An 18,277-nucleotide genomic window follows, 5' to 3' on the forward strand; every position below is an offset into this window, starting at 1 on the left:
GCAGAATTTTATGTTATCACACAGGTAATTTTATGTTATTACAGAGGTACAGAGAAGCTTTGGAGCCTATCTTTCTGATCTGACTAGTTGAAGCAAAACTTTAATCACCAGAAGCAACATTTATGTATTCATTTTGTCATTTAAAAAAAATTTCAGATAGTTGGAAAGATAAACCTATCAAAATATATGTATGCATCCAAAACATATCAGTGTTTAAAAATTACCATAATTAATTCTATTTAGCATAAGTATAGAAGTTTAAAAAGTAGGTAAAAGACTTTTAGGAAAATTTGGTTAATTGGGGTTAAAGTAGACTAAAATGTACTTGTTTAAAACTTTCATATGGATTATGACCTTTGATTTACATAGTGGTCCTGTGAGATAGAATATAGTAGTTATTATTCCCATTTTACATATGAGGAAACTACGGCTTGACTAGGTTAAATGGCAAGGTCACACAATTAGTAAATAGCAGAACTAGCACTTGAACCCAGGTTCACATTATTCTGTGTTGTAAGACTTGACCTTTTGCCTTTTGAAATATATTCCTGTATTTTCTCTCCTTTATGTAGTTGCTGCATAGTCTTATGTGATCTTGACCCTGGTTCCTTGGTATTTACACTCTTTCTTTCTGGCTGCTTGCAGTTTATTTTCTTTTACTTGGAAGCCCTGGATTTCATGTGTTTTCATTTTGGGGTTCCAGGAAATGGCCAGAGGAGATTCTGTTTTCACTTTTCTCCTTATGTCTTTTTTTTTTTTTTTTTTGTGGGGCAGTGAGGATTAAGTGACTTGCCCAGGGTCACATAGCTAATAAGTGTCAAGTGTCTGAGGCTGGATTTGAACTCGGGCCCTCCTGAATCCAGGGCTGGTGCTTTATCCACTGTGCCACCTACCTGCCCCCTGCTCCTCATTTCTTATAAATTTGGGTAGTTTATAATTTCTTAAAATTTGGAATCCAATTTTTTTTTGTTTGGTTATGGTTTTCAGGGAATCTGATGATGGTTACATTATCTCTAACCAAAGTGTTTTTCAAGATTAGTTTTTTTTTCCAGGCAGTGAGGGTTAAGTGACTTGCCCAGGGTCACATGGCTAATAAGTGTCAAGTGTCTGAAGTCGGATTTGAACTGAGGTCCTTCTGAATCTAGGGATGGTGCTCTATTCAGTGCGCTACCTAGCTGCCCCTGGTTAGTTGTTTTTTTTCAACAAATACCTGTATATATTTTTTCTTTTTTCAGTTGTTTGAATTTTTTCTATTATTTCTTCTTGTCTTTGGGAACTATCAAGTTTTGTTTACTCATTTTTGTTTTTCAAGTATTCTCCTACTTGAGTGAGGTTTTTCATTTTCTGTTCTAAGCTCTTTTTTCTTCCTCCAATTTTTTTTTCTTTCAGAGCTCTTGTTTTATTTCTGATTCCATTAAAAACATTTCTTGTTTTACTTCTTGTAGATACTCCTTTAGTACTTACTGGGAGTCAAGAAGACTCAGTTCAAGTCCAACTTAGAACAGAAAGTAAAAAACCATATTAAAGTAGGGGAATCCTTGAATCCCTTTCCCTTGCGACCAAGCCGTGTTTTAAATTTTTTCCTTTGTGTATCTAGTTGTCCTTTTTGTGGAGTTAATCTCTTCCTCTGGGTTTGTCTTTTAGGTTTTTCTTAAATAATTATTTTTCTTCATTGTATTTCATGTCTCCAACCTCAGCTTCTAAATTTAGATTTTGCTTCACGGCTAGGCTCTCTCTCTGCTTCTACCATCTTAGATGAGGTGGTTAGGACCTGTCTGATCCTGTCCTGTCTGTATTTTTGAGTCTGATTTTTTTCTGGAAAAGGTCCCTCCTTTCTTCTCATTCCATGTCTGGTCTGTTGCCTGGTTTCCCAGTCTGGTGTAAGATTTGGTCCCTTTTTGTCTCTCTCTTTGCAGAATTTGCAGCGGCCTACAAGAGAAGGAATCATAGCTTTTATCTTGGTCTTTTTTTTCTCACATTGACAATAGACTCTGGTGATGGTAATGATATCCAGTTCCACTTGACAAGCCCCAGTTCGATGGTGATTATTAAGTGTGATCTCAGATCTCCTGAAAAAAGTTGAGGAAAGAAAGCCCTGTCTGCTGTTCTGGTTTATAGTATTTCTAAGAGTGGAGAGCTAGGATCTATTTTTGCTCCCTATATATTAGGAGTAAGTTCCCTGGTTACCCTCAATCTGGTTTAGCATGTTTGCTGAAAAGGTTTACCAATATCTGGTAACTGCACATAATACAGCTTTTTGGAGCCACAGGTGAGAGCTGGGTGAATCAGGTGGACACCGAAGGTGGATGAGCAACCCTGAAAAGGGCTTGGCAGCCCTCACACCAGAGGTAATAGTCTCCCCTGAACACCCATACACCCCAGTTATTTAAAGTCTACAAGCCAAGAAATAAGTAGAGGGAGAGTTGGTGCATGACTTTTTGTTCACAGATGATTGTGCACTCAATGCATCTTCTAAAGCTGTTATGCAGCAAAGTATGGATCGATTCTCTGCTGCTTTTGCTAATTTTGACCTACCAATCAACACCAAGAAAACACAGGTTTTCCACCAGTCAGCACCATACCATCCATACATAGAACCATCAGTTACAGCAAGTGGAGCAATTTTGAATACCATGGTTAAGTCCACTTATCTTGGCAGTACACTTTCTAGGGATGTCCACATAGATGATGATGTTGATGCATATATTGTCAGGGCTAGCTCAGTGTTTGGGAGGCTCTGAAGGAAAGTATGAGAGAGAAGGCTGCCTACCAAACTGAAGGTCTGTGGAGCTGTTATGCTGAGTTCATTGTTGTATGCCTGTGAAACCTGGACATTATGCCAGTACCATGCTAGGAAACTGAATTGCTTCCACTTGAATTGTCTTTGGAAGATTCTGAATATCACCTGCAAGATAAGATACTGGACATTGAGGTCCTTTCTTGAATTAAGCTGCCAAGTATTCAAACTCTACTGCAGAGAGCACAATTCTGTTGTCTGGGCATGCTGTTTGAATGCCAAACATGTTTACCTAAAAGACTATTTTATGAAGAACTCAAACAAGGAACACCCTCACATGGTGGTGAAAAGATGGGATACAAGGACACTCTCAAGGTCTCTTTGAAGAACTTTGGAACTGATTGTATGACATGGGAGATACTGACAGTGGACCACCCAACATGGTGTGTCCTCATCAAAGAAGGTGCTGTGCTCTATGAGCAAAGCAGAATTGTACTAACTTGAAAGAAGTGTAAAACTCACAAATTTATAGACATCTCCATTCTGAATGTTCACATGGACTATTTGTGCCCAATCCATGGTAGAGCCTTCTGAGCTTATATTGGTCTGTACAGCCACAATCGGATACATTGATTCCAACGTGGAATACATTGATACCTTGATTCCAATGTGGTGACATCATTTTGGTCCTCTTGGAGAATGAAGGACAATAACCAATTGAATTCTCTGGTTGTGTTCCTTGTTTCTGTTCTGCTAAGCCAGGGCTTTGAGGCTTTCCTTGGTATTTTTGTTGTCTTCTGCTTTCCCACTCTTTCTGTGCTCAGCAACCCCATTGACTTCTGGCCCCTTCTTGGCCCTTATTTGCACTGCAAGCTCCCAGACCCCTCGAAGCCCCTCAAGATTATTAATGAGATCTCCAGCTGGCTTCTAACTTCCTTGGCTGGACCTTTCTCCTAGTGCTCATTGTCCCCAGGGATTTTCTCAAAGGTTTGTCCTTTATACCATAATAATTAGATCACTTTTTGCAGATCATTATATGCAGAGAACACTTACTCATTCTTAAAATGCTAAGGAAGCCTCAAAAGTTATGATTGCAAATGTAGTATTTGTCTCATAGTTTTGAAAACATATTATACTATTAGACCTTTCAGAAAATAAAATACTTTTAAAATTCCATTTCAGTACTTATCTAAAGACATGTCAATAAAAATAGCCAGTGGAAAAATATAGAGAATGAACTATGGCCACAGTAATTTCTTTATCTTCTGTTTTAAGGTTATTATATCATCTTTTGTTCTAATTCACTGACAGAAAGGAGACTTCCTTTTAAAAAGATTATTTGCTTCAATGTCTTTATTCATATTTTTTAACTAGACCTTTGATTTAATTGATGGTGGAAGCTTTTGGTTAGGAGTTTGGTCAGAACATCAGCATCTCTTCAACTTCCAGCGATATTATTTATAACCTTCACAGCAACTGATTCAGGTCCTTTCCTTGTTCCTCAAGCCCTCAAGAGTGCTCTGATTCTTGTGCTTGTAGAAGATGACTTAATCTGCTGCTTTGTTAAGAAGAGTGAAGTGGTCATTTGTCAAAACTTCTTAGGATTGTTACATCTCTGTCTTTTTCTCTTTTTAAAGAAGATGTCAAGCTAATTCTTGCTAAGGTTACACTTCTTACCTGTGCCATTAATTTGATCTTTTTTTCTGTTAGGTTTTTCCCAGAAGCTAAAACCAAACCAAAACCCCAAACCCTTGCCTTGACCCTTTTTTTCCTTTCAATTCCTTTGAAGTTCTTTTTTTCTTCTTGTCCATTTAATTTCTACTTTCATGTATATTTTATATGTAAATAATAATGTAGTAGTGCATGTATATGATTTCTAAATAAATATAAATGCATATGTTAGAGCCGTGTGCTCAAAATTTTTTTGTTAATGGGATATATAATCAAAACAGTTTGGAAGCCATTACCTTCACTGCCTCTAACCTTCATTGGGACTACTCTCTTATATCATGGCATCTCTTGTATTATTTAATCTTTGATGTGTCTAAGAGACAGCTAGATGGTACAGTGGATAGAACACTGAGCTTGGAGTCAGACCCAAGTCAGTTCAAATTTGGCCTTAGTAATTACTAGTAAGTAATGACTATGGGCAAGTCACTTAATCTCTGTTTGCCTCAGTTTCCTCAAACTGTAAAATGGAGATAATAACAGCATTTACTTCACAGGGTTGTTGTGAGGATAAAAAAGATATTTGTGACACTTTGTGTCACAGAGCCTGACATAAAGTAGAGGTTATATAAATGCTTATTTCTTTTCCCCCTTCTAAGTCTTACTAACTCTTAACTGTGTTCTTGATCCCATTTCTTCCCTTCTCCATCAGGACCTTGATCCATTGGTTATCTTGATGAAATTTCAATTTCTCCCACTCCACTGGTCTTTCCCTTCTGCCTGTAAACATGCCAAGGTCTCCACAGTCCTAATGAAATGGAAAGAAAAACAAAACTACTTTACATATTACTCTAGAGCCAGCCAGGTAGTGTAGTGGACAGAAAGCTAGAACTTGATTCAGGAAAATCTGAGTTCAAATATAGCTTCGCACACTAAATTGCCGTGTGTCTTTTTACAAGTTAATTAACCAGCTGTGTGACCCTGGGCAAGTCACTTAACCCTCATTGCCCTGCTTCCCCCCCCCCCCCCAAAGTGGTTATACAAGTTAGTTAACTTCTCTTTGCTTTAGGTTCTTCATACAGAAAATGGGGATAATAGCAGCAGACCTTAAAGTGCTGTATAAGTGCTGTTATTATTTTTGTTGCTGTTGTTTTTATTATTCTCCCCTTCAAACTGCTTTTCTTATTTCCTCGATTTCACTGCTTAACTTATTGAATGAAACCTTTTAAAGTCCAATTCCATGAGGCTCTTTAAGCCTCTTCTTAGGTCCCTGGAGAGAGAAACTTCTTTTCCTTCAGATTTCACATAGTACTTTGTGTTTTTCCTTTTATGTTCATCTATTATTTTGTGTATTAGTTATCTATGTATGTTGTAACTTCTTTCTAGACCATATAAACTCCTTAGGGCAGAGATTGCCTCTTGTCTAACCTATGCATTCTTCTTGTCCCTGCTCAGTGTTCTGAACATATTTGACACTTCAAATATTTTTATAATTGAATTGAATTTATTTTTGTGTGTGTTTAGAGAGACATCTTGGCATAGTAGAGAGCTGGCCTCAAAGCTTAGAATATCTAGATTCGATTTCTGCCACTATCACATACTAGTTGTGTGGCCCAGGGCAAGTCACATAACCTTTTAGTGTTCTAGGAAATTCTTTAAGCCTGTGAGTTGCATGGTTGTAGTGGTGCTGGTGGTCTGGGTTTCCTTAAGTCCAGTCCCCATCTTTGTTTTGTGTTTGTGATCTAAGTTTACTGCAAATGGTTGTCTTGTCTTTTGGTTGAGAGAGAAATAATTTATTAGTGTATTAGTTTTGATAGAATTAAAACATATTTTTTAGTGAGTACAAAAGAAAAGAAATTGAATGTGAAGTAAGGGGCACAAAACAGGAAGATAGTGAAGACAATACTGATATTTTTAGGCATTTTAATATGTGTTTTTAATGCATGACAGTGTTTTCATTAGTAATCAAAGGCCAAATTTTTTCATGAATAAATTTTACTCTATGTAACCGGTATCTATATAAAAATAAGATATATAGGTTGTTAATTTAAGGGATTATTATCAATTGAATATGAAACTCAATTCTTTTGTGAATGCAGTTTTGAAATATGGTTACTCTGCCATGACAGAACTTGCGATTTAAAAATATAATTTCTCTCCTCACTTCAAATGAGTTGTTATTTTTTTGAGCAATTTGATCATACTCTTTTTGGTACATTGTTATTTGATGCTTATTCATAAAATTGATGCCTAATTGAAAACAAATCCAGGTGATTTTATCACATTAGCACAAGCTATATAACTACTGCTTATATGTGGAAAATGTGCTTGTTAGTACTTCTGGAGATCTGGTTCATGAAAAGGAATTCAAGTGTGTGGTGTGTTTGTGTGTGTGTGAAGCCATCAAAATTGGTTCTTTGTATTAAGTAGAAGGGAAAAACTTTTGTAAATTGAGCTCTCTAGATGTGATGATTATTATTTTCTAGTATATGGTATTGTGAATCATGTGGATTTGTGGTTTACCTGTTTAGTTCAGTACTTCAGTCTCAGTAGCCTAAAAGTGATATTTCTTGTGGACAAAGTTCATATTTTATAAAAACAATTTTTAAACAATTGGGAATGTAGGCATTTTGAAAGCCATCTGTGCTTATTAAGTGGTCAAATGGTCTTCATCTTGACCTTCAAAGTAAATTTTTTTTTTTGAAGTTTACTGGAATTGTGTTATAACATATGAGTGATATATAACGCATCATATGTTATTGACTACTTATGTCATCATATAAACATTTTGAAAGTTGGTATGTATGTTTAAATCATAAGAAGTGTTGACATTCAAGTGCAGCTGTTTTGGTTGGAGCTCAGGTTGGAAATGTGATTTTATGCCAGTATTCTCATGTGACTATTCTCAGCAGTAGCTCCCCAAATTTCAGTATATTGATTGTTAAGTATAAGAAGGCAGAAAAATCATGGTTCAGAAGAACTGTTTTTAAAAATTGATATTGATAAAATTAAATTGTGATGGTTTGACAGAATTGCTTTTAAAAGTAAAAATTTAGTTTTCATGATAAGAAAACTAAGAAGTTAAGGCCAGATAGCATATAATGTAGTGGAGATTTGGCCACCATTTAGTATACATGATCAATAGGGTGACTCCCCAAAGTGAGATTTTTAAAAACTTGAAGAATTTTGAGATAATTTACTTTCTGCTATGCTTTGACTGCCTACAATTAATCTAAAGGTATACAATGTATGCACACAAAACTTTAAGTGAAAATTAACATGTATGAGTCAGGAAGATCATTATGAGTAATTCATATGAACTTCAAGAAAAGTCACTTTCCTTGAAAAGTTATTTACTTTTGAGACTTCTGTTAATTGTTTTGAAAATACAATACTTTCCATAATTAAAATGAACAAATGGAAATTGTCATGATCAGTAGGATTATTAATGACCAAATAATATTTGTTATATTTTACATTGAGTTGATCTTTAATCCTCATAAAAATATTTTTAGAAGTTGTAAAAATGGTTATATTTAGTTTTTGTTTTTGTAGAATATTCCAACTTTCTGAAGAATTCTTTGTGGCTTAGAAGTGAAACTGAGTTTAAAACCTCGATCTTGGCAGACTTAAGGTCTTAAAAGTCTCCTTAAGCTGAAGAAATGCTTTAGATAGGCTAAATAAAGAAGTCTCTATTTTTCAAGGATGAGCCTAAGTAAGTTTGAAGAAGCTTCATTGTTAGTAATTCAGGAAGATCATCTATTGAAGTGTAGATGGGTGGAGGTGTGTGTGAGTGGAGAAAATACTTACTCTAGTAAAATCCTGGTCCTAGAAGTGCTGGTGTTATAAATTAGGAAAATCAGTTAATACAGTAGGTTATTTGTTGAGTTTTACCTTTAATCCATCTGTGGTTATAAAATACTTGTTATTCCTATTTCTGTTTTATTTAAAATTTAAAAAAGGCTCCTATATATATTTTGGGGGGGGGCGGGGCTATGGGGGTTAAGTGAGTTGCCCAGGGTCACACAGTTAGTAAGTGTCAAGTGTCTGATGCTGATTTGAACTCAGGTTCTCCTGAATCCAGGGCTGGTGCTTTATCCACTTCTCCACCTAGCTGCCCCCTCCTACTTATATTTGAAGTAGATAATGCTACTTTTTAAAGAATATGGTCATAATTCTGATTGACAACCTTAGGTTATAGACTTAATATATGTATGTCACACCAGTATCCTTTTATTTGTTGCTCAGATATTTATCATGTAATGAAAAACAAAACAAGGTGCGTGACTTCCTAAATCCTTATTGATGGTATATTAGTAGCATCATTTCATTCACAGACATGAAATCATCTTGTTCAAATTCCCAGTATTAGGAGATGAGTTCAATAAGCAGCATGTAAGCACCTTAAGGTCAGGGACAGTTTAATTTCTAACTTTGTAGTACCAGTGTTTATATATAGTCCTTGCATATGTCGCAGGCATTTAAGAAATTCTTGTGTATTAAATTTAAATGAAATTAAGACCTAAAGAGATAAGTAATTTGCTTAAGTTTACATGGGTAGTTTGTGGAGAGCTAGCTGTGAGGACAGAATGTGATGTTTGTATAGAAATAAAATATGTAACTTCTCCCTTTTCCTTTATACTCTTTGTTCTTCAAATAGTAATGTTAAACTCAAATAAAAATCAATCTCAGCAGTCAAATATTGACTTAGAAAACCATCAATAAATATTATATACATTGTATTTCAAAATTTTATTTTATTTAACATTTTCCTTAAGGGCAGCTAGGTAGTGCAGTCGATAGAGTGCCAGGTCTGGAGTCAGGAATGCCAGAGTTCAAATGTGGCCTCAGACACTTAGTAGTTATGTAACCTTGGGGCAAGTCACGTAACCCTGTTTGCCTCAGTTTCCTCCTCTATAAGCTGGAGAAGGAAATGGCAAACCACTTGAGTATTTTTGCCAAGAAAACCCCAAATTGGGCCACAAAGAGTTGGACATGAGTGAAAATGACTAAACAACAACAATTTAAAAAAATTTATGTATTTATTTAGATTTTTCCTCCACCTTACATGTAAAAACAAATCGTAACACTGATTTTTAAAAATTTGTATTCCAAATTCTCATCCTTCCTTCCTATCCCCCATCCTTAAGAACTCAAGCAATTCAATATGTTATACATGTGCAGTTGTGCAAAACATAGCAGACAAAAAAATTTGATAAAAAGTAACAACAACAAAATATACTTCCATCTGTATTCAGGTACCATCAGTTCTTTCTCTGTAGATGGACTGCATTTTAAGTCCTTCAGAATTGTCTTGGATTATTGTATTGCAGAAAATAACTAAGTCATTTGCAGCAGATCATCTTACACTATTGATGGGGTTTTTTGTATACAGTATATTTCACTTTACATCAGCTCATGTAAGTCCAGGTTTTTCTGATAGCATCCTATATAGTACTTTAAAGGGAGATTTCCTTACAAAACACCCATCAGTTTTGATCCATTTTGCAACAACAATCATAGCTAACATTTATATAGTACCTTATATCTGACAATGAATTTTCTTCACAATAGGCCAGCAAAGTAAGTAACATCATCATCATCATCCTCATCTTGCATTGCTTTTGCCTCTTTTTCAAAATTTCCCCCAGTTACTATTGCTGTGTTTCCTTCCATTGTATTTGTTCCCCATGATATTTACTCTATTTTCTATCTTCTTTTACCCTATCCCTCCTCAAAAGTGTTTTGCTTCTGACTTCCCTTCCCCCAATCTGCCCTCCTTTCCTTCACCCTCACCCCTTATCCCCTTCCCCTCCCACTTCCCCTCAGGGCAAGATATATTACTATACCCACTTGAGTGTGTATGTTATTCCCTCTTTGAGCCAATTTTGATGAGAGTGAGGCTCATTCACTCCCCCACTCCACCCCCATCTTTCCCTCCACTCCATAAGCTTTTTCTTATGTCTTTTATGTGAGATACTTTACCCCATTCCATGTCTCCCTTTCCCTTTCTCCCAGTGTAATCCTCTCACCCATTAATTTTATTTTAAAGATGTCATCATGGGGCAGCTAGGTAGCAGAGTGGAGAAAGCACCTGCCCTGGACCCAGAAGGACTCAAACCCAAATCCAGCCTCAGACATAAGACACTTCCCAACTGTGTGACCCTGGGTATGCCATTCAACCACTACTGCCCCCCCAAAAAAGATAAACAATAAATGCTTTATAGATATAATCCCTTCATAATCACTCCCCACTAGTGCTTTCTGTTGAAATTTATTCCTTTCAGCTACCCTAATACTGAGAAAGTTCTTATGATTTAGATGTATCATCTTCCCATGTAGGAATGTAAACAGTTTAACCTTTTAATGTCCCTTATGATTTCTTTTTCCTGTTTACCTTTTTATGCTTCTCTAGGGTCTTGTATTTGAAAGTCAAATTTTCTATTCAATTCAGGTTTTTTCTTCACGAACGCCTGAAAGTCCTCATTTTCATTGAAGTCCCATTTTTTTCCCCTGAAAGATTATAATCAATTTTGCTGGGTAGGTGATTCTTGATTGTAATCTCAGTTCCTTTGCCCTCTGGAATATCATATTCCTTGCCCTCTGATCCTGTAATGTAGAAGCTGCTAGGTCTTGTGTTATCCTGACTTTGGCTCCACAGTACTTGAATTGTTTCTTTCTGGCTGCTTGCAATATTTCCTTCTTGACCTAGGAGCTCAGGAATTTGACTATACTATTCCTGGGAGTTTTCATTTTTGGATCTCTTTCAGGAGGTGATTGGTGGATTCTTTCAATGTCTATTTTACCTTCTTCTTCTAGAATATCAGGGCAATTTTCCCTGATAATCTCTTGGAAGATGCTATCCAAGCTCTTGTTTTGATCATGGTTTTCAGGTAGTCCAATAGTTTTCAAATAATTTATCTCTCCTGGATCTATTTTCCAGGTCAGCTGTTTTTCCAAGGAGATATTTCACATAGTCCTCCATTTTAAAAATTCATTTGGATTTGCTTTATTGTGTGTTGCTTTCTCATAAAGTCATTAGTTTACATTTATTCAATTCTAATTTTTAGGCAATTATTTTCTTCAGAGAGCTTTTCCATTTGGCTTTTCAAGCTGTTGACTTTTTTTTTCCCCATGATTTTCCTGCATCACTCTCATTTTTTCTTCTACCTCTCTTATTTTATCTTCAAAGTCCTTTTTGAGTGCTTCAGTGGCTTGAGACTAATTCATATTTTTCTTGGAAGCTTTGGATGTAAGAGCTTTGACTTTATTTTCTTCTGAGGGTGTATTTTGATCTTCCTTGTCACCCAAGAAACTTTCTATGGTTCACATTTTTTTCTGTCTGTTCACATTGTTAGCCTGTATCTTGACTTTTAACTCCTTCTTAAAGTGGATCATTGCTTCCAGGATGCACTGTCCCAAGCTTCTTGGGGTCCCATGTGGTATGATTTAAAGAGAGGCAGATTCTCCACTTACCTGGCCTGTATTCTGGTATATAAATAGCCCCAGGCTTGCTTGCTCTTTAACTCAGAAGCAAAATTCTATTTCACTGTGGTTGCAAGCTCCGGGCAAACCTGTGTCACTCCCCCATGTGGGCCACCACCATTCAAGACTGCTTCCTGGTTCACAGCATGGGCAAGACAACTGAATTCCCCCTCAGTGCCAGTAGAGCCCCCTGTAATCTCCCCCTGGCCAATCACTCGACCCTCTCAAAAGACCGTGAGCTGAATTCCAGAAGAAGCCAGCACTGTTGCTGATTCAGAGACTCTAGAGGTCTCTTTCTCTGGTATGACTTGCCTGGGGCTTGGATCTGTGTCAGTGGGGCTGCGGGGCTGGGCTCCACTCCCACCCCAGTACAGCAAACCTTTCCTGCTGACCTTCTAAGCCATCTTTGGCTGGAAAATGATCTCACCCCGTCCTTTTGTGGGGACTGCTGCTCCAGGAATTGTCTTATGGCAGTATTTGGAGGTTTTTGGTGTGATTGTGTGGGGAGCTCCGAGAGGTTACTATCTTACCTCCTCCATCTTGGCTCTGCCCCAACTACAACAATTTTTAAGGTGCACATGTGTATACATGCGCACACTCGCATACACCGCCCCCATCCATCAATCTGTCCATTTGGCCATACATAGATACATACTTCCAGAACAAGGTCACCATGGGACAGTAGTTTTCAAAGTGTGGCCAAGGGCCTCCTGGGGCTCCATAAGGTCAAAAGTATTTTTATAATAATACTAAGAAGTTTTAGTTTTTAATAGGTAAAAATCAGTAGATATGACTCAGAAGCAAATGTTTTTGGAGGGTTTGTTGTTCAATAATTTTGTTTGTAAAGGGGTCCTGAGAACAAAAAGTTTTAGAATCACCATTATAGGGAAAGGATTCATACTATAATAAAAAAGAAAACATTCCAAAATAAAAATAAAAATCATGTTTGTATCATTTCTTATAAAACAAATAAAATACAGATCTGAATCCCCATTTTAGTGGCTTCTATCATGGCAAGGTAAAAAGATTATATTATTTCCTAAGATGCTTAAGTGTGGAAAATGACAAAATGGAAAGTGTTTGGGATTTGGTGAAAACTATTAAATTGCTTATTTCTGAGTGGAGATGAATGGATGAGATGGAGCCAGAGTATAATCTCAAAAGAATTTGATAAGAGTAGCCACTGAAACTTGTTCAGATAGTTGAATAAGCTTTCAGTGAATCAGAATTGCCTTCTTGTAATCACAATAGTTAATTGAGCCACTTAAAACAATGTGAATTCTGAACATGTTAATGATTATTTTAAATGTTCAGATTATAATTCTCAGGTAAAAGGAAAATGACAGGTTGAGAGAATAATATTAAAACAATGAAATATCAAGATAAAACACTTGATAAAATGGTATTTTGGAAACTGGAAAGAAGTAAACCTGGACTATAAACTAAACCATTTCCTCCCCAGACTAAAACATAAATCTTTATTCTGACATCTGTCCTCCCCATCAAGAAATTTGGAATACATATCTGGCAGTATTTCCTAACATGAACCAATTTAAATTATTACTGGATTGAAGTGAAATTACTTTAGTTGTATTTGAACTCAAAGTCAAAGGGCTTGAGTTGAAATCCCACTTCATTCATGTGACCATGGGCAACTCCCTTAACTGTCTCTCTTGGCCTCAGTTTCCTCATTTGTAAAATTAAAGAGTTGAACTATATGACCTTTAAAGCCTCTTCTGTTTTTAAATTTAATAGTGTTTGTGATGGGATCCATAATACCTTATACAGCTAGATTCTTAAAATGGTAAAAGGCAAATAAAAATGAGTATCTGTTATTCCTATTTATAGCTGAATTTACTTAAACAGCTAGCAATTAAATATTACCTCATTTGATTCTTATGACCCTGTGAGAAAGGTGCTATTCAAACCGAGGTTAAATGATTTATCCAGGGTCACACAGTTTCTGTGGCCAAAATTGAACTCACATTTTCCTGACTCTAAGGCCAACATTGTAGCCAATAATCATATAAAACACGTCTACTATAACACATAAATTTTTAAGAAAATGCAAAATACAAGCAATAAGCCCATGTTACCAATAAATCAATTGGTCAGTAAGTATTTACTGTGTACCAGGTACTGTGCTTTTAGGCAGTGGAGATAGAAATGCTAAAGTGAGACAAGTCTTTGACAGGTTTCCAACTCAACTCATGGCTCAGGCCATGCAGAACTCCCAGTTGGGGCCCAAACCAGATTTAAATGTAACTGGGAAATGTTGTTGTTGTTGATGATGATGATGAGTTGTTTTTCAGTTGTGTCTGACACTTTGTGACCCCATTTGGGGTTTTATTAGAAAAGATATTGGAGTGGTTTTCCGTTTCTTCTCCAGCTCATTTTACAGATGAAGAAACTGAGGCAAACAGGTTAAATGATTTGGCCAGGTTCACTTGCTTACAAAGTGTCTGAGGTTGGATTTGAACTCATGTCTTTCTGACTCCAGGCCAAGAGCTCTATTCATTATTTCACCTAGCTGCCCTTATACCTTTAAAATATGCACACTTAAAAAATTATAAAGTAATAATGGGTATTTTAAAAAAACAATATGAACTCCACTTGGTTTTTATATGCTTAAAGAACACTATTTGGAGTTGAGGAATTTTTACAAAATTCGTGTAGTACTTGTCAGTTATGATGTTTGTGAGTTACAAGATATATATTAATATGTTCTCATGCAATTGTGGTTTCTTCTGATGCAGTTTTTAACTTGACCAATAATGTGGATTTGGACAATACCAAAAAGAAAATGGAGCTGTACCAAAAGGAAAACAAAGATGTCATTCAGAAAAACAAGCTAAAACTGGTAAGTTACTTTTTTGTTTTCCTTTATTTTAATAGAATTTGATGCTTCAGGTTGATGCTATTTATTTTAAAATTTTTCTAAGTTTTTAGTTTTTTAAAATAATAAACATTTTTATTTAAAGTTTTGAGTCCAAATTTTATCCCTCCTTTCCTTCCTCCCTATCCCTCCCAGAGGCAGTAAGCAATCAGATATAGGTTATATATGTGCAATTATATAAAACATTACCGTATTAGTAATTTTGTATAAGAAAATGAATAAAGGAAAAAAAATGAAAGTAAGTGAAAAATAGCATGCTTTAATCTGTGTTCCATCAATATCAGTTATTTTTTTGAAGGCAGATAGTAGGCTTCATCTTTAGTCCTTTGGGATTGTCTTGGATCATTGTATTGCTGAGAATAGTCAAGTCATTCACAGTTCTTCATCGAGTGGTGTTGCTGTCACTGTGCACATTGTTCTCCTGGTTCTGCTCACTTCACTATACATCAGTTTGTACAAGTCTTTCCAAGCCTTTCTGAAATCAAGGTTGATGCTATTTAAATGGCTTTTCCAACAACAAAATCTACAAATATTATAGTCTAAGACTTAGGTCAGATATAGAAGACATGTTACAGTAGTGAAACAACCCCTTTTGCTGATGGTGTTAATATTTTACATGTTTATTCTTTAAAGATCTGAATGCATGAGATTATCTGCATGTTAAATGCCACTTTTGCTAGCACACACACACACACACACACATATATATATATACGTATATATACATACATATATACATACATATATATTCACTGCTACGGGTTCATTTGGATAATAGCCATGAAAGACTCTGTTCATTCTTATGCTGGGAGAATGGTTGCTTTTTCATTTGAAAGGGAAAGAAAATTCCAGACACAGGCATTTATGTAGCTCCCAAGAGGGGGATGAAGAAAACAAAGACCCTGTTAATAAAAATGTAAAATGAATTATAATAAAACTAGAGAAACAAACTTGTATGCTAAGCTTAATTTAGGTTATTTTGCTGGTTACTTTTTCCCCCCTTAATGTAAAATGTAGGGCTAAAGTAAGCTTATTTGGTCAAAATATTTATCAGTCATCTTATTAAATTAAAAATTAATCTAAACAACTTATTGTAGGACCAAGAGAATGTATTTAAAATGTGTTTTGCAAAGAAAAAGGACTGCATGTTTACAATGATCCAATCACCAGAATTACATATTAACTTCAGTACTATTTCCCCCTTAGCTCCATTTTATTCTCTCATTTTGAGAGATGCAGAGAAAATTTAAAAATGCATGTATAACTTTTTTTTTTTTTTTTTTTAGGCAACGGGGGTTAAGTGACTTGCCCACGGTCACACAGCTAGTAAATGTCAAGTGTCTGAGGCCGGATTTGAACTCAGGTACTCCTGAGTCCAGGGCCGGTGCTTTAACCACTGCGCCATCTAGCTGCCCCCATGTATAACTTTTAATTTACTCTGAATGTAATAGCATGCATGACCTGTTGGATCATAAACTATTAGAGCTCCAAGGAGACAATATTGTCTAACCCTTTTATTTTATAGAGAAGAAACTGGGTTGTGGAGAATGAAAAAGCTTATCCAAGATCACACAGTTTATTTTTTATTTTTTGAAAATATGTTTTTTTCCTCATTACATGTAAAAACAATTTTTGACATTCTTTTAAAAAAATTGAGTTCCAAATTTTCTTCCTCCCCCCCCCTCCGCCATGAGAAGGCAAGCAGTTTAATATAGGTTATATATGTCTAGTCATGCTAAACATATTTCCATATTAGTTATATTGGGTCACACAGTTTTTACATCTTGGAGGTAGAATTCCAATTATTCTCCCTCCTTGACCATTTCTCTCTCTATTATTTCATGTTTCCTCTCTTAAACCATACTGCTTTTGATGGAGTAAAGTTCTTCGATATCTCACCTCTATGGTAGATATCCTTTCCTTCTCAGTGTTTCAGAGGACTTTCTTCAGGCTTCTTCACAATTAGGTTGACTTTCTTAAAAGGAACTGGAGGAGGCAGCTAGGTGGTGCAGTGGATAGAGCACTGGCCCTGGAGTCAGGAGTACCTGAGTTCAAATCTGGCCTCAGACACTTAACACTTACTAGCTGTGTGACCCTGGGCAAGTCACTTAACCCCAATTGCCTCACTAAAAAAAAAAAAAAAGGAACTGGAGGATTCACTAATTGAGTTGCCAGTATTTTTAAAAAAATCATTGCAGAATTTACCAGAAATGTCTTTTTACTTGCACCAGAATATTTATATAAAATAATGGAGTAGAATGGTAACATCAGAATTTTATACTTAACTTTGATATGAAAAAATATTTCATGTCAGGTACATTATTCAATAAAAATTTCAGTTGAGTGCTATATCTAGTCTTTTCATGATTTCAAACCAGAAAACAGATATGTGGTTACTATAAGGCATTAGCTAATTCTAGCACAGTTGTATTGTAAAAGTGTCATATTTACATTTCTATATGGAATTTTAAAACTTTTTGAATTTTTTTGAGTCACAGACATTATTCTGGAAGTATGCCATGGATGCAATTAGAACCATTTCTGCCCTTCTGGAATGTTTAGCTCTTATGTTTTTTCATTTAGATTAAAATCTAAATATTCTCAGTTTTAAGTCAGCACTGTTTATGACATGTTCTTTCTATGCAGAACAATATACTTTGCACTGTACTGGCTTCTTGTGTTACTAATGTTGTAAATAAACAAACTGAGCAGTATATTTCAAATGGAGAAGATACAGGTTCCCTCATGTCAGTAAGGAAGGTGTCGTTGGGAACATCCCGTAAGTGGCTGCCATGGAATATGGACTAGTAGTTCTTTTTCACATGGATGGTATCTTTCACTAACTCCAAGGAATAAATTCTCTTGATTCTGCCTTTGTGTTAAAATAACTTAGGGGTATACAGTGTTTTTTAAAAATAGGGGTTATGCCAAAGGTTTTTTGTTTTTGTTTTTGTTTTTTAGTGAGGCAATTGGGGTTAAATGACTTGCCCAGGGTCACACAGCTGGTAAGTGTTAAGTGTCTGAGGTCGGATTTGAACTCAGGTCCTCCTGACTCCAAGGCCAGTGCTCTATCCACTGCGCCACCGAGCTGCCCCATGCCAAAGGTTTTTAATTTCATTTAATTTTTTTTTTTCAGTAAGTCTTTTTTCTGAATTTAGGCATACATTAAAGTAACCCAGTTAAGACCTGGAGAAACTACTGGGGGAAAGCTTTTTGACTCAAAGGGCCAATCATAATTCTTTTCAGGATTCTGTCAACAAGAATATCATTTAGATTCAGTAAAGTTAGTACTTCTTAATATCAGGACAAGTCCATAGAAATTGGGACAAGTCTATCATATTATTAACCATGAGTATTGCTGTTTGGTGGCTGCTTATTAAACTGAGTTTATTAAACTGAGATAGGAAGTCTAATTTTGAACTGGTCTTAGTGAAGGTATATCTCATTTCCTATTTTTAGCTTTCTGGATTAGTTTAAACAGAGATTGATGA

At 35.8% G+C, this 18,277-nt stretch overlaps 1 protein-coding gene across 1 annotated transcript in view; it reads left to right on the forward strand.

The window, feature by feature from the left end:
• The window catches only part of MNAT1 (MNAT1 component of CDK activating kinase), a 236,553-nt gene that overhangs the window by 86,598 nt on the left and 131,678 nt on the right, over positions 1-18,277 (forward strand). The window contains exon 4 of the mRNA XM_043982241.1: positions 14,647-14,750. Coding sequence (XP_043838176.1) covers positions 14,647-14,750 — 104 coding nt within the window. The remainder of the gene's footprint in view (positions 1-14,646; positions 14,751-18,277) is intronic.

The sequence above is a fragment of the Dromiciops gliroides genome, chromosome 2, assembly GCF_019393635.1.
Source record: "Dromiciops gliroides isolate mDroGli1 chromosome 2, mDroGli1.pri, whole genome shotgun sequence".
NCBI classification, from domain to species: domain Eukaryota; kingdom Metazoa; phylum Chordata; class Mammalia; order Microbiotheria; family Microbiotheriidae; genus Dromiciops; species Dromiciops gliroides.